At 39.4% G+C, this 17,672-nt stretch overlaps 1 protein-coding gene across 5 annotated transcripts in view; it reads right to left on the bottom strand.

The window, feature by feature from the left end:
• The window catches only part of UQCC1 (ubiquinol-cytochrome c reductase complex assembly factor 1), a 150,092-nt gene that overhangs the window by 94,541 nt on the left and 37,879 nt on the right, over positions 1-17,672 (bottom strand). For 4 of the 5 annotated variants that reach the window (XM_037012775.2, XM_073236684.1, XM_037012777.2 and 1 more), the window contains 2 exons: positions 14,291-14,386; positions 13,295-13,402 (listed from right to left, as the gene is read on the bottom strand). In XM_037012775.2, coding sequence (XP_036868670.2) covers positions 13,295-13,402; positions 14,291-14,386 — 204 coding nt within the window. The remainder of the gene's footprint in view (positions 1-13,294; positions 13,403-14,290; positions 14,387-17,672) is intronic. The other variant, XM_037012776.2, reaches the window with a different exon arrangement.

The following is a 17,672-nucleotide window of genomic DNA, read 5'->3' as shown; positions in this document are numbered from 1 at the left end:
TGCAGTCTATTTCCCCCTTTAGTTCTGTTAGTATTTGTTTCACATATGCTGGTGCTCCTGTGTTGGGTGCATATATATTTAGAATGGTTATATCCTCTTGTTGGACTGAGCCCTTTATCATTCTGTAGTGTCCTTCTTTATCTCTTGTTACTTTCTTTGTTTTGAAGTCTATTTTGTCTGATATTAGTACTGCAATCCCTGCTTTCTTCTCGCTGTTGTTTGCCTGAAATATGTTTTTCCATCCCTTGACTTTTAGTCTCTACATGTCTTTGGGTTTGAGGTGAGTTTCTTGTAAGCAGCATATAGATGGGTCTTGCTTTTCTATCCATTCTATTACTCTGTGTCTTTTGATTGGTGCATTCAGTCCATTTACATTTAGGGTGACTATTGAAAGATATGTACTTATTGCCATTGCAGGCTTTAAATTCGTGGTTACCAAAGGTTCAAGGTTAGCCTCTTTAGTATCTTACCGCTTAACTTTGCTTGCTTATTGAGCTGTTACATACACTGTCTGGAGATTCTTTTCTTCTCTCCCTTCTTATTCCTCCTCCTCCATTCTTCATATGTTGGGTGTTTTGTTCTGTGCTCTTTCTAGGAGTGTACCCGTCTAGAGCAGTCCCTGTAAGATGCCCTGTAGAGGTGGTTTGTGGGAAGCAAATTCCCTCAGCTTTTGCTTGTCTGGGAATTGTTTAATCCCACCATCATATTTAAATGATAGTCGTGCTGGATACAGTATCCTTGGTTCAAGGCCCTTCTGTTTCATTGCATTAAATATATCATGCCATTCTCTTCTGGCCTGTAGGGTTTCTGTTGAGAAGTCTGATGTTAGCCTGATGGGTTTTCCTTTATAGGTGACCTTTTTCTCTCTAGATGCCTTTAAAACTCTTTCCTTGTCCTTGATCCTTGCCATTTTAATTATTATGTGTCTTGGTGTTGTCCTCCTTGGATCCATTCTGTTGGGGGTTCTGTGTATTTCCGTGGTCTGTTCGATTATTTCCTCCCCCAGTTTGGGGAAGTTTTCAGCAATTATTTCTTCCAAGATACTTTCCGTCCCTTTTCCTCTCTCTTCTTCTTCTGGTACCCCTATAATACAGATATTGTTCCTTTTGGATTGGTCACACAGTTCTCTTAATATTGTTTCATTCCTGGAGATCCTTTTATCTCTTTCTTTGTCAGCTTCTATGCATTCCTCTTCTCTGATTTCACTTCCATCAATGGACTCTTGCATCTTATCCATTCTGCTTATAAATCCTTCCAGAGTTTGTTTCATTTCTGTAATCTCTTTTCTGGCATCTGTGATCTCCCTCCAGACTTCATCCCATTTCTCTTCTGTATTTCTCTGCATCTCTGTCAGCATGTTTATTTTTATTTCGAATTCTTTTTCAGGAAGACTGGTTAGGTCTGCCTCCTTCTGTGGTGTCTCTGTGATCTTGGTTTGCCTTTAACTTTGTCTTTTCATGGTGATAGGAATAGTTTGCAGAGCTGGGACGAGTGACGGCTGGAAGAACTCCCCTTCTTGTTGGTTTGTGGCCTTCCTCTCCTGGGAGAATAGTGACCTCTAGTGCCTTGTGCTGGGTAGCTGCACGCAGACAGGGCGTCTGCTTCCTACTGGCTGCTATGGAGTTTATCTCCGCTGTTGCTGTGGGCATGACCTGGCTCGGGCTGCCGCTCCAATGTGGTGGAGTTGCGTTGGATGGGGAGCGGCCGGGAGGCTATTTATCTCTGTGAGGGACCTCCGTGCTCCCTGCAGCCCAGGGGATTAGAGTGCCCAGGGATCCCGGGATTCCCTACCTCTGGACTAAGTGTCCCACCCTGCCCCTTTAAGACTTCCAAAAAGCACCCACCAAAACAAAACAATGACCACAAAAAAAAAAAAAAAAAAAAAGGCTGCTCGTTTTTCTTTATTCTCTGGCACCAGCCTAAGGCACCCGCTCACCGGTCTTGCTGCCCCGTTTCCCTAGTATTGGGATCCCTATCTCTTTAAGACTTTCAAAAAGCGCTCGCCAAAACAAAATAACAACAACAAAAAAAAAAAAAGAAAAGAAATGGCCACTCGCTTTTCTTTTGTTCTCCAGCACCAACCTCCAATACCCGCTCGCCGGTCTTGCTGCCCTGTTTCCCTAGTACTGGGGTCTCTGTACCTTAAAGACTTTCAAAAAGCACTCATCACAACAAAACAACAGCAAAAATTAAAAAAAGATGCTGCTCGCTTTTTTTTTGTCCTCTGGCGCCGGCCTCCGGTACCCGCTCACTGTTCTTGCTGCCCTGTTTCCCTAGTATCCAGGGCCCCGCGCATGCACTGTGTCTGCACTCTGGTCCGGATGGCTGGGGCTGGGTGTTCAGCACTCCTGAGCTCCCTCTCCATCCCCTTCCCTGCTGACTCCTCTCCTCCCACCAGGAGCTGGGAGGAGAGGTGCTCAGGTCCAGCAGGGTGGGGCTTGTATCTTACCACCTTTGCAAGGCGCTGGGTTCTCGCAGGTGTTGATGTGGTCTGGATGTCGTCCTGTGTCCTCTGGTCTCTATTTTAGGAAGAGTTGTCTTTGTTATATTTTTATAGATATATGCGGTTTTGGGAGGAGATTTCCGCTGCTCTACTCACACCGCAATCTTGGCTCTGCCCCTGTCCAAGAGATTTTTACCTGTTTTTTTCTAAGACTTTTATGGTTTCATGGCTTACATTCAGGTCTTTGATTCATTTCGAATTTACTTTTGTGTATGGGGTTAGACAATGATCCAGTTTCATTCTCTTACATGTAGCTGTCCAGTTTTGCCAACACCAGCTGTTGAAGAGGCTGTCATTTCCCCATTGTATGTCCATGGCTCCTTTATCATATATTAATTGATCATATATGTTTGGGTTAATGTTTGGAGTCTCTATTCTGTTCCACTGGTCTGTGGCTCTGTTCTTGTTCCAGTAACAAATTGTCTTGATGACTGTGGCTTTGTAGTAGAGCTTGAAGTTGGGGAGTGAGATCCCCCCCCACTTTATTCTTCCTTCTAAGGATTGCTTTGGCTATTCGGGGTCTTTGGGGTTCCATATGAATTTTTCAACTATTTGTTTCAGTTCATTGAAGAATGCTGTTGGTAATTTGATAGGATTGCATCGAAACTGTAGATTGCTTTGGGCAGGATGGCCGTTTTGATGATATTAATTCTTCCTATCCAGGAGCATGGGATGAGTTTCCATTTGTGAGTGACCTCTTTAATTTCTCTTAAGAGTGTCTTGTAGTTTTCAGGGTATAGGTCTTTCACTTCCCTGGTTAGGTTTATTCCTAGGTATTTTATTCTTTTTGATGCTTTTGTGAATGGGATTGTTTTCCTGATTTCTCTTTCTATTAGTTCATCGTTAGTGTGTAGGAAAGCAACAGATTTCTGTGTATTAGTTTTGTATCCTGCAACTTTGCTGAATTCCGATATTAGTTCTAGTAGTTTTGGAGTGGAGTCTTTGGGGTCTTTTATGTACAATATGATGTCATCTGCAAATAGTGACAGTTTGACTTCTTCTTTACTAATTTGGATTCCTTGTATTTCTTTGTTTTGTCTGATTGCTGTGGCTAGGACCTCCAGTACTATGTTGAATAACAGTGGGGAGAGTGTACATCCCTGTCTTGTTCCTGATCTTAGAGGAAAAGCTTTCAGCTTCTTGCTGTTAAGTATGATGTTGGTTGTGGATTTGTTGTATATGGTCTTTATTATGTTGAGGTACTTGCTCTGTATACCCACTTGGTTGAGAGTTTTTATCATGAATGGATGTCGAAATTTGTCAAATGCTTTTCCAGTGTCTATGGAAATGATCATGTGGTTTCTGTCCTTCTTTTTGTTGATGTGGTGGATGATGTTCATGGATTTTCGAATGTTGTACCATCCTTATATCCCTGAGATGAATCCCACTTGATCGTGGTGATTATGATCCGCTTGATGTATTTTTTAATTCGGTTTGCTAATATTTTGTTGAGTATTTTTGCATCTATGTTCATTAGGGATATTGCTCTGTAATTTTATTTTTTGGTTTGGTCTTTGCCTGGTTTTTATATTGGAGTGATGCTGGCTTCATAGAATGAGGTTGTAAGTATTACTTCTTCTTCTATTTTTTGGAACACTTTAAGGAGAATGGGTATTATATCTTTTCTGTATGTCTGATAAAATTCCTAGGTGAATCCATCTAGCTGGGGATTTTGTTCTTGGATAGTTTTTTGATTACCCATTCAATATCATTCCTGGTAATTGGTCTGTTTAAATTTTCTGTTTCATCCTAGGTCAATCTTGGAAGGTCGTATTTTTCTAGGAAGTTGTCCATTTCTTCTAGGTTTTCCAGCTTGTTGGCATATAGATTTTTATAGTATTCTCTAATAATTCTTTGTATTTCTGTGGTGTCTGTTGTGATTTTTCCTTTCTCATTTCTGATTCTGTTGATGTGTATAGATTCTCTTTTTCTCTTAATAAGTATGGCTAGGGGTTTATCTATTCTGTTTATTTTCTCAAAGAACCAGCTCTTAGTTTCATTGAGTTTTTTCTACTTTATTATTCTTCCTAATTTTATTTATTTCTTCTCTGATCTTTATTATGTTCCTCCTCCTGCTGACTTTGGGCATCATTTGTTCTTTTTTTTCCAGTTTCAATAATTGTGACTTTAGACTATTCATTTGGGATTGTTCTCCCTTCTTTCAATAGGCCTGAATTGCCTTATACTTTCCTCTTAGAACTGCCTTCACTGCATCCCACAGAAGTTGGGGCTTTCTGCTGTTTTCATTTGTCTCCATGTATTGCTTGATCTCTGTTTTAATTTGTTCACTGATCCATTGATTATTGAAGAGCATGTTGTTAAGCCTCCATGTGTTTATAAGCCTTTTTGATTTCTTTGTACAATTTATTTCTAGTTTTATACTTTTGTGGTCTGAAAAGTTGGTTGGTAGAATTCAATCTTTTTGAATTTACTGAGGCTCTTTTTGTGGCCTAGTATGTGGTCTATTCTGGAAAATGTTCCATGTGCTTTTGAGAAGAATGTGTATCCTGCTGCTTTTAGGGTGTAGAGTTCTGTAGATCTCTCCTAAGTCCATCTGTTCTAGTGTGTTGTTCAGTGCCTCTGTGTCCTTACTTACTTTCTGTCTGGTTGATCTATCCTTTGGAGTGAACGGTGTGTTGAAGTCTCCTAGAACGAATGGATTACATTCTACTTCCTCGTTTAATTCTGTTAGTATTTGTTTCACGTATGTCCGTGCTCCTGTGTGGGTGCATATATATTTATAATGGTTATATCCTCTTGTTGGACTGCCACTTTTATCATTATGTAATGTCCTTCTTTATCTCTTGTTACTTTCTTTGTTTTGAAGTTTATTTTGTCTTATACTAGTACTGCAACACCTGCTTTTTTCTCCGTATTGTTTGCATGAAATATCTTTTTCCATCCCTTCACTTTTAGTCTGTGTATATCTTTGGGTTTGAGGTGAGTCTCTTGTAAGCAGCATATAGGTGGGTCTTGCTTTTTCATCCATACTATTACTCTGTGTGTTTTCATTGGTACATTCAGTCCATTTACATTTTGGGTGATTATTGAAAGATATATACTTATTGCCATTGCAGGCTTTAGATTCATGGTTACCAAAGGTTCAAGGGTAACTTCTTTACTATCTAACTGTCTAACGTAACTCTCTTATTAAGCTCTTATAAACACAGTCTGATGATTCTTTATTTCTCTCCCTTCTTATTCTTCCTCTTCCACTCTTTATATGTTAGGTGTTTTATTCTGTCCTCTTTTGTGTTTCCTTTGACTGCTTTTGTGGATAGTTCATTTTATTTTTTCCCTTTAGTTGGTATTTGGCTGGTCTGTTTTCTTTCCTGTGATTTTATTTTCTCTGGTGACATCTATTTAGCCTTAGGAGTGCTCCCATCTAGAGCAGTCCCTTTAAAATATCCTGTAGAGGTGGTTTGTGGGAGGCAAATTCTCTCAACTTTTGTTTGTCTGGAAATTGTTTAATCCCTTCTTCAAATTTAAGTGATAATAATCATGCTGTATAGAGTATTCTTGGTTCAAGGCCCTTCTGTTTCATTGCATTAAATATATCATGCCATTCTCTTCTGTCCTGTATCCACCACGATTATCATTTAAATATGGAGGGATTAAACAATTCCCAGAGAAGCCAAATTTGAGGGAATTTGCCTCCCACAAACCACCTCTACAGGGTATCTTAGAGAGACTGCTCTAGATGGGAGTACTCCTAAAAAGAGCACAAAACAAAATACCCAACATATGAAGAATGGAGTAGGAGTAATAACAAGAAAGGAGAGAAATAATCATCAGACTGTGTTTATAATAGCTCAATAAGTGAGTTAAGTCACACAGTAAGGTAGTAAACCAGCTAACCTTGAACCTTTGGTAACCACGAATCTAAAGCCTGCAATGGCAATAAGGACATATCTTTCAATAATCAACCTAAATGTAAATGGTCTGAATGCACCAATGAAAAGACACAGAGTAATAGAATGGATAAAAAAGCAAGACCCATCTATATGCTGCTTACAAGAGACTCACCTCAAACCCAAAAACATGCACAGATTAAAAGGCAAGGGATGGAAAAAGTTATTTCCTGCAAACAGACAGAAAAAAGCAGGTGTTGCAATCCTAGTATCAGACAAAATAGACTTCAAAATAAAGAAAGTAACGAGATAAAGAAGGACATTACATAATGATAAAGGGCTCAGTCCAACAAGAGGATATAACCATTATAAACATATATACACCCAATATAGGAACACCAATATATGTGAAACAAATACTAACAGAATTAAAAGAGGAAACAGAATGCAATGCATTCATTTTGGGGGACTATAACACACCACTCCCTCCAAAGGACAGATCCACCAGACAGAAAATAAGTAAGGACACAGAGGCACTGAACAACACACTAGAACAGATGGACCTAATAGACATCTATAAATCTCTACATTGAAAAGCAACAGGATACACATTCTTCTCAAGTGCACATGGAACATTCTCCAGAATAGACCTCATACTAGGATAGAAAAAGAGCCTCAGTAAATTCCAAAAGATTGAAATCCTACCAACCAACTTTTCAGACCACAAAGGTATAAAACTAGAAATAAATTGTACAAAGAAAGCGAAATGCTCACAAACACATGGAGGCTTAACAACATACTCCTAAATAGTCAATGGATCAAGGACCAAATTAAAATGGACATCCAGCAAGATATGGAAACAATTGACAACAACAACACAAAGCCCCAACTTCTGTAGGACGCAGTAAAAGCATTCGTAAGAGGAAAGTATATAGCAATCCCGGCATATTTAAAGAAGGAAGAACAATCCCAAATGAAGAGTCTAATGTCACAATTATCAAAATTGGAAAAAGAAGAACAAATAAAACCTATGGTCAGCAGACGGAGGGGCATAATAAAGATCAGAGAAGAACTAAATAAAATTGAGAAGAATAAAGCAATAGAAAAAATCAATGAAACCAAAAGCTGGTTTTTCGAGAAAATTAACAAAATACATAAGCCTCTAGCCAGACTTATTAAGAGAAAAAGAGAGTCAACACATCAACAGAATCAGAAATGAGAAAGGAAAAATCACGACGGACCCCAGAGAAATACAAAGAATTATTAGAGAATACTATGAAAACCTATATGCTAACAAGCTGGAAAACCTAGGAGAAATGGACAACTTCCTAGAAAAATACAACCTTCCAAGACTGACCGAGAAAGAAACAGAAAATCTAAACAGACCAATTACTAGCAACGAAATTGAATCAGTAATCAAAAAACTACCCATGAACAAAACCACCGTGCCAGATGGATTTACCTTGGAATTTCATCAGACATACAGAGAAGACATAATACTCATTCTCCTTAAAGTTTTCCAAAAAATAGAAGAGGAAATAATACTTACAACCTCATTCTATGAAGCCAACATCATCCTAATACCAAAACCAGGCAAAGACCCCACCAGAAAAGAAAACTACAGACCAATATCCCTGATGAACGTAGATGCAAAAACATTCAACAAAATATTAGCAAACCGAATTAAAAAATACAAAAAGAGGATCATACACCATGACCAAGTGGGATTCATCCCAGGGATGCAAGGATGGTATAACATTCGAAAATCCATTAACATCATCAACCACATCAACAAAAAGGACAAAAACCACATGATCATCTCCACAGATGCTGAAAAAGCATTCAACTAAATTCAACATCCATTCATGATAAAAACTCTCAACAAAATGGTCATAGAAGGCAAGTACCTCAACATAATAAAGACCATATACAACAAACCCACAACCAACATCATACTTAACAGCAAGAAGCTGAAAGCTTTTCCTCTAAGATCAGGAACAAGACAGGGATGTACACTCTCCCCACTGTTATTCAACATAGTACTGGAGGTCCTAGCCACAGCAATCAGACAAAACAAAGAAATACAAGGAATCCAAATTAGTAAAGAAGAAGTCAAACTGTCACTATTTGCAGATGACATCATATTGTACATAAAAGACCCCAAAGACTCCACTCCAAAACTACTAGAACTAATATCGGAATTCAGCAAAGTTGCAGGATACAAAACTAATACACAGAAATCTGTTGCTTTCCTACACACTAACGATGAACTAATAGAAAGAGAAATCAGGAAAACAATCCCATTCACAAAAGCATCAAAAAGAATAAAATACCTAGGAATAAACCTAACCAGGGAAGTGAAAGACCTATACCCTGAAAACTACAAGACACTCTTAAGAGAAATTAAAGAGGTCACTCACAAATGGAAACTCATCCCATGCTCCTGGATAGGAAGAATTAATATCATCAAAACGACCATCCTGCCCAAAGCAATCTACAGTTTCGATGCAATCCTATCAAATTACCAACAGCATTCTTCAATGAACTGAAACAAATAGTTGAAAAATTCATATGGAACCGCCAAAGACCCCGAATAGCCAAAGCAATGCTTAGAAGGAAGAATAAAGGGGAGGGGATCTCACTCCCCAACTTCAAGCTCTACTACAAAGCCACAGTCATCAAGACAATTTGTTACTGGAACAAGAACAGAGCCACAGACCAGTGGAACAGAATAGAGACTCCAAACATTAACCCAAACATATATGATCAATTAATATATGATAAAGGAGCCATGGACATACAATGGGGAAATGACAGCCTCTTCAACAGCTGGTGTTGGCAAAACTGGACAGCTACATGTAAGAGAATGAAACTGGATCATTGTCTAACCCCATACACAAAAGTAAATTCGAAATGAATCAAAGACCTGAGTGTAAGTCATGAAACCATGAAACTCTTAGAAAAAATCATAGGCAAAAATCTCTTGGACATAAACATGAGTGACTTCTTCATGAACATATCTCCCCAGGCAAGGGAAACAAAAGCAAAAATGAACAAGTGGGACTATAGAATATATTCATAAATGACAGATCCGATAAAGGATTGACATCCAAAATATATAAAGAGCTCACACACCTCAACAAACAAAAAGCAAATAAACCAATTAAAAAATGGGCAGAGGATTCTCACTTACCAAGTTTACATTTCCCTGTATGGCCCTGGAAGATGACTGTTTAGCCAGAGACGGGTAAGATTCCTCAAGGGAGGAACAACGTAAGACAGGCACAGTCACATGGGGGCCATCAGGTGAGAAATTGGAGATCAACAGAAGTGAGGCTTAGAACCTCACAACCCCTGTTTTGAGAGAAATCTTCTGCATCTGTGGATATTCTGTTGCCCTTGTCTAGCTTGGATTAACACATAGTCTACAGGCACACACCTGATCATCTACATTTGCTCTCTTACAGCACTAAACTATGTTTTCTACCTTTATCTTGCATCTACCTACCACTTCAGCATTTTATTTTAAAAATAAATAAATAAATAAATAATAATAATAATAATAATAATAATAATAATAAGGGAGAAATGTGGGATTCACATATAAATCAAGTATAAAAATCAAACGAATATTCATATTTGACCTGATTGTTTATAGTTCATAATGCGTGATCAGAACCGAAAGTTTCTGTGATGACTGCCCTTGTACTGTTCACCATGTAGTAACTTATTCACTATGTAAGAATTTGTTCACCATGTAAGAACTTGTTCGTTATGCTTCAGAAGATTGAAGACTGACAAGAATTAGGCTTGGGGTGGATTAATGACTGTGCATTGAGCATTGAGTCCCCTATACAGAATTTTATTGTTGTTAACAAACATTTGATCAATAAATATGAGAGATGCCCTCTCAAAAATAAAAATAAAAAAATAGGCAGAGGAGCTGAACAGACACTTCTCCAAAAAGAAATTCAGATGGCAAACAGGCACATGAAAAGATGCTCCACATCGCTAGTCATCAGGGAAATGCAAATTAAAACCACAATGAGGTATCACCTCACACCAGTAAGGATGGCTACCATCCAAAAGACAAACAACAACAAATGTTGGAGAGGCTGTGGAGAAAGGGAAACCCTCCTACACTGCTGGTGGGAATGTAAATTAGTTCAACCATTGTGGAAAGCAGTATGGAGGTTCCTCAAAATGCTCAAAATAGAAATACCATTTGACCCAGGAATTCCAATTCTAGGAATTTACCCTAAGAATGCAGCAGCCCAGTGTGAAAAAGACAGATGCACCCCTATGTTTATCACAGCACTATTTACAATAGCCAAGAAATGGAAGCCACCTAAGTGTCCATCAGTAGATGAATGGATAAAGAAGATGTATATATACACAATGGAATATTATTCAGCCATAAGAAGAAAACAAATTCTACCATTTGCAACAACATGGATGGAGCTAGAGGGTATTATGCTCAGTGAAATAAGCCAGGCAGAGAGAGACAAGTACCAAATGATTTCACTCATAAGTGGAGTATAAGAACAAAGAAAAACTGAAGGAACCAAACAGCAGCAGAATCACAGAAAGAATGGACTAACAGTTACCAAAGGGAAAGGGACTGGGGAGGATGGGTGGGAAGGGAAGGATAAGGGTGGGGAAAAAGAAAGGGGGCATTACAATTAGCATGTATAATGTTGGGGGCGTACGGGGCAGGCTCTACAACACAGAGAAGTAGTGATTTTACAGCATCTTACTACGCTGATGGACAGTGACTGTGGAGGGGTATGTGGGGGGGACTTGAGGAAGGGCGGAGCCTAGTAAACATAATGTTCTTCATGTAATTGTAGATTAATGATACCAAAATAAATAAATAAATAAATAAATGGGCAGAGGAGCTGAACAGACAGTTCTCCAAAGAAGAAATTCAGATGGTCAACGGGCACATGAAAAGATGCTCCACATCGCTAATCATCAGAGAAATGAAATTAAAACCACAATGAGATATCACCTCATACCAGTTAGGATGGCCAACATCCAAAAGACAAACAACAACAAATGTTGTTGACAAGGTTGCGGTGAAAGGGTAACCCTCCTACAGTGCTGGTGGGAATGTAAATTAGTTCATCTATTGTGGAAATCAGTATGGAGGTTCGTCAAAAAACTCAAATAGAAAGACCATTTGACCCAGGAATTCCATTCCTAGGAATTTACCCTAAAAATGCAGCAGCCCAGTTTGAAAAAGACATATGCACTCCTATGTTTATCGCAGCACTATTTACAATAGCCAAGAAATGGAAGCCACCTAAGTGTCCATCAGTAGATGAATGGATAAAGACGATGTGGTACATATACACAGTGGAATATTATTTGGCCATAAGAAGAAAACAAATCCTACCATTTGCAACAACATGGATAGAGCTAGAAGGTATTATGCTCGGTGACCAGGCGGAAAAAGACAAGTACCAAATGATTTCACTCATCTGTGGAGTATAAGAACAAAGAAAAAAACTAAAGGAACATAACAGCAGCAGACTCACAGAACCCAAGAATCGACTAACAGTTACCAAAGGGAAAGGGACTGGGGAGGATGAGTTGGAAGGGAGGGATAAGGGGGGAAAAGGGGCATTATGATTAGCACACATAATGTAGGGGGGGACATGGGGAGGGCTGTACAACACAGAGAAGACAAGTAGTGATTCTACAGCATCTTACTAACCTGATGGGTAGTGACTGTAGTGGGATATGTGGTGGGGACTTGATGATGGGGGGAGTCTAGTAACCATAATGTTGCTCATGTAATTGTAGATTAAAAAAAAAAAAGGAATGTACTTCATAACCTTGGGGTCTCAAGAACATCATAATTACCTAGTATGTTATCTTCTATACTTTTCAAAATCCTTACAAACAAAATGCTTGTGGAATAACTACTCACTTTCAAAATTTATGTAAAAGGGAGATTATAGAGAGAAGCCTATATCTGCTGCAGTGAGAAGTGGTAAGAATAGAACCACACACTGTAAGAAGAAACTGAAAAGTCCATAAAAAAACTGAAATTCTAATTTGAACACCATTTGTTAAAATGATATAACTGGCATTATTTGGTCATTCTGGGAAAAGTTATGTTTTCTAAGAAAAGTCTTCCCTACTGCTTTGTCTTGGCTTGCTTTAATTAATATATAACCTATAACTTAATAGGCTTACCCAACATTCCAACAACCTTGAAAAGTATTAAGAGGTACTTCTGCCATAATAGTAGGTAGAAATGGTATTACTAGGAGATAACTGTGCTGAGAAAAACTCATCAACTAATCTTTTACTACCATAGTTAGCGGCATTATTATAAATGCCCAGGGGCCTTATGCACATTATGTAGAGAGGTTCATTCATCTGTATCAACTACTAAAGAACAGAAAATAGGCTGAGTAAGACTTGACTAAGAATGACACAGCTAGCAACTATCCCCACATACTAAGAATTCAATAAATCGTGGAGTTATTTAAATTGAAAGACACTTATTAGTAAAATTTTAAACAAAGTCACTACAATAACAGTGAAAATCACTTACAAATATAGATTCATCAGAAAATAAGTTTCCTTAAAACCACTGCCCATCCGAACATCTGACCCATCAAATTTCTCAGAATTTATATTTATGGCATATCATGTAGCAAGGGCCTGGGAAGCGCAGTCTTACTGGCTTGTCTGCTACTGAGATACTTCTAAGGAATCAAGTTAAGGAAGGAGAGGGAGTATTTCAGCCCCACATGTTGTACAGATCTGAACTGGAAATGGGGGGCTAGGAGGACAACAAATTTTGAAGCTCTCAAATTAATGTGTGAATTTCACAAAGCAAGGCAGAATATTTTAAAAATAGTCTATAAGGAGCAGAAACCACAAAGCCCAAAAAGAAAAATGAGAATAACTTAAAAGACTTCACCCATTTACTATATTTCAGAGGTCCAGTGAATCCCATGGCTTCTATTATCTTCGTGAAGGCACCAACCTTCTCTTCAACAGGCAGTGGGAAATCCTTGGTAATCAGAGGCTATTTAATCAAAAAGAAGGAGACAAAATTTAGTTGCAAAACATAGTTCTTCAAAAGAATGTTTTTGTTTTTCATTAGGTCTAAGGGCATTTTTATTGCTTAGATTTTTTTTCACATCTAGAATTTTTAATTCTCATTTTTCTAGGCATCTCATCACTCAAGGACAACACAGCTGAAACTCTACTAGTTGTCTTACAAATTTCAGAGAAAGACAGCTTGCTTGACCGTATGTTTAGATTTGGGGAATTAGAATAAAAGCTCTATGGAAAAGGATACTGTTAAAAGGAAATCTTGACCCCCACACCATCTCTCAACAATTTTAAGAGAAATGTTTCAGATTTTTACATGAAAGAAAAATACTGTGTGAAAGCAGTGAAGTCACTCAAAAATCATAATCAACCAAGTTAAGTACTGATTAAATGCTTTCAAATTCCTGCATTTTTAGTATAACAAATTTTATTAATGACTATAAAGGCAAGAGTCTTATAGTTTACAAATAAACTCCAAGGAAAACCTATTCTTATGCTAAGTATCTCCAAATGAAGGCAGGCTATATAACCAATAAGAAGCTCTCCAGAAGTTAAATATTACTTTATTTTTAACATACAAAAAAACAATAATGACTTTTTTCCCTAAAGTGTTTTCCATGAAGACAGTACAATGGAAGAAATACAGGACATGGGATCAGAAGCCTTAGGTTCAAATATTCAGTCAGTCTTTCACTTATCATCCTTGTGACCTTCAGCAAGTCATTTCACTTCCCTGAACCTCACCTTCTACATTTAATAAAACTTCTTGACTCATCCAGCTAACAATTTTGCTGAGATTCGAATAAGAACACTTGTGTGAAAGCACTTTACAGATGTAGAAAGCACTACTAATTCTCACCTTATCTGTGGTGTGATACTTCCTACTCAGCTGCATATCTAGTCCAGGAATCTGTTCTGATCCACCACATGCTAGTGATTGGCTCACCTGGGGCAACTGGCGGATAAAAAAAAACAGATGAAAGCAACAATGCATAGTCACTTAGAGGGTTTATCTGAGCAGAGCTGCTTCAAAGTAAAGACTATTCAATCTTTCCAACCTTGCTTACCCCACTCCCTGGTGATCTAATTACAAGGAGGATCCAAGATGGATACCTAGAATGGTATCTGGTACATGGTAGGCACTTAATAAAAATCTGCTAAGTATTTGAATAAATAAAAGGATTTGGCCCTGGGAATCCAGAACTAAATAAACCAGAGACAACTCTAGGAACTGGAATTGCAATAAATACCACTTAAACATTGGCAGCAGTGCAGTATATGCGAGGAAAAAAAAGACTAACATCAGTCAGTTTTAAGCTTAAAACATGCTTCTACCACTTACAAGCTGAATGGTCAGTGGCAAGTTACTGAACCTCAGTTGCAGTGCATATTAAAGTAGAAAAATACATATAAATTACCTTTCAAAAAATACTCAATAAACAGTAGACACTTCCATCATCACCAACATCATTGTTCAGACCACAATGCCTTCCTTTTATGTTCATACTGCATATGAAAGCACTTTGGCAATATAATAGCCGTTATTTATGATTATTATGGGCCAGGTATGCTAAGTGCCTTACATATACTACCTTATTTAATCATCACCATAACCCTATTAGTTTAGTATTGTTATAATCCAGACCAATAAACATAGTTGTGAAAATAAATTCCTAAGGAAGAAAACTACATGCAAGAGATCATCATTGTAGCATTATTCACAGGAGTGAAAACTGGGTTAAAATCCAATAAGGAGGGGGAGGAGCCAAGATGGCGGCATGAGGAGAGCAGCGGAAATCTCCTCCCAAAACCATACATATTTTTGAAAATAAAACAAATATAACAATTCCTAAAAGAGAGACCAGAAGATACAGGACAATAGCCAGGCTACAGCTACACATGAGAGAACCCAGCACCTCGTGAAAGGGGTAAGATACAAGCCGCGGCCCAGCAGTACCCAAACGCCCCTCACCCCCGCTCCCCAGTGGGAGAAGGGGACTTGGAGCAGTGAGGGAGAGGGAGCCCAGGACTGCTAAACACCCAACCCTAGCCATCCGCACCAAGAACGCAGACACACAGTACGTGGTGTGCTGGACACTACGGAAACAGGACAGCAAAACCTGCGAGTGGGTCCCCGCACCCGGCGCCCCTGGGACAAAAGAAAAGCGAGTGCTTTTTGAAAGTCATAAAGGGAAAGTGGCCTCAGAGCAGGACAGAAGCATCCCAGCACACTCAGCCTAGCAGCTGGGAATCCCAGGGAACTCCAGGTGCCCTAACCCTGGGCGGCAGCGCAGCTCTAAGGCCCCTCACAGCAATAAACAGCCTCTTGCCCGTTCCCCCTCCAGCACAGCTCTGCCATATCAGAGCGGCAGCCTGAGGCTGGCCATGCCCACAGCAGCCGCCCAGGCCAGACTTAGAAGCCCCGTCTCCGCCGCAGCTGTCCAGCACAAGTTGCTAGGGGTCGCCATTCTCACAGGAGAGGAAGGCCACAAACGAGCAAGAAGGGACGTTATTGTCCCCGCTGACACATGGGACAACTCCCCACAACTACCTCTATCGCCATGAAAAGGCAGAAGAATTGGATCCAGACCAGACTAACCCAGACATCCTCCCCTGAGAAGGAATCTGGGTAGATAGACCTAACCAATCTTCCTGAAAAAGAATTCAAAATAAAGGTCATAACAATGCTGATGGAGCTTCAGAGAAAAATGCAAGAGCTAACTGACAAAGTAGGGAGGGAGACTACAGAAATAAAACAAGCTCTGGAAGGACTTAAAAGCAGAACGGATGAGATACAAGAGGCCGTTAATGGAATAGAAACCAAAGAACAGGAACACAGAGAAGCTGATGCACAGAGAGATAAAAGGATCTCTAGGAATGAAACAATATTAAGAGAACTGTGGGATCAATCCAAATGGAACAATATCCGAACTATAGGGGCATCAGAAGAAGAAGAGAGAGAAAGGCTTAGAAAGTGTCTTTGAAGAAATAATTGCTGAAAACTTCCCCAAACTGGAGGAGGAAATAGTCGCTCAGACCACAGAAGCACACAGAACTCTCAACAGACGGGACCCAAGGAGGACAACACCAAGACATATAATAATTAAAAAGCAAAGATCAAGGACAAGGGCAGAGTTTTAAAGGCAGCCAGAAAGAGAAAAAAGGTCACCTACAAAGGAAAACCCATCAGGCTATCATCAGACTTCTCAACAGAAACCTTACAGGACAGAAGAGAATGGCATGATATATTTAATGCAATGAAAGAGAAGGGCCTTGAACCAAGAATATTGTATGCAGCACAATTATCATTTAAATATGAAGGAAGGATTAAACAATTCCGAGACAAGCAAAGGTTGAGGGAATTTGCCTCCCACAAACCACCTCTACAGGGTGTTCTAGAGGGACTGCTCTAGATGGAAACACTCCTAAGGCTAAATAGATGTCACCAGAGAAAATAAAAATCACAGCAAAGAAAGCAGACCAACCAAATACTAACTAAACTCAAAAAATAAAATCAACTACCCACAAAAGCAGTCAAAGGAAACACAAAAGAGGGCAGAATAAAACACATCACATATAAAGAATGGAGGAGGAGGAATAAGATGGGAGAGAAATAAAGAATCATCAGACTGTGTTTATAACAGCTCAATAAATGAGTTAAGTTAGTACGATAGTAAAGAAGCTAACCTTGAACCTTTGGTAACCATGAATCTAAAGCCTGCAATGGCAATAAGTACATATCTTTCAATAATCACCCTAATGTAAATGGATTGAATGCACCAATCAAAACACACAGAATAATAGAATGGATAAAACAGCAAGACCCGGGGGGCGGAGCCAAGATGGCGGCATGAGTACAGCAGCGGAAATCTCCTCCCAAAACCACATATATTTTTGAAAATACAACAAATACAACTCTCCCTAAAAGAGAGACCAGACAACACAGGACAACAGCCAGACTACATCCACACCTGCGAGAACCCAGCACCTTGCGAAGGGGATAAGATAACAAGCCGCGGACCAGCGGGACCTGAGCGTCCCTTACCCCAGCTCCTGGCAGGAGGAGAGGAGTCGGGGCGGGGAGGGAGAGGGAGCCCAGGACTGCTAATCACCCAGCCCTAGCCATCTGCACCAGAGCACAGACACAGTGCGTGCGTGGGGTGCTGGAAACTAGGGAAACAGGACAGTAAGACTTGTGAGAGGATCCCCGCAGCCAGCGCCCATGGGACAAAGAAAAGCGA

This window comes from Manis javanica, chromosome 5 (assembly GCF_040802235.1).
Source record: "Manis javanica isolate MJ-LG chromosome 5, MJ_LKY, whole genome shotgun sequence".
NCBI lineage: Eukaryota > Metazoa > Chordata > Mammalia > Pholidota > Manidae > Manis > Manis javanica.
Note: the sequence above shows the minus strand (reverse complement) of the source record. Positions and strands in the feature narration are given on the sequence as shown.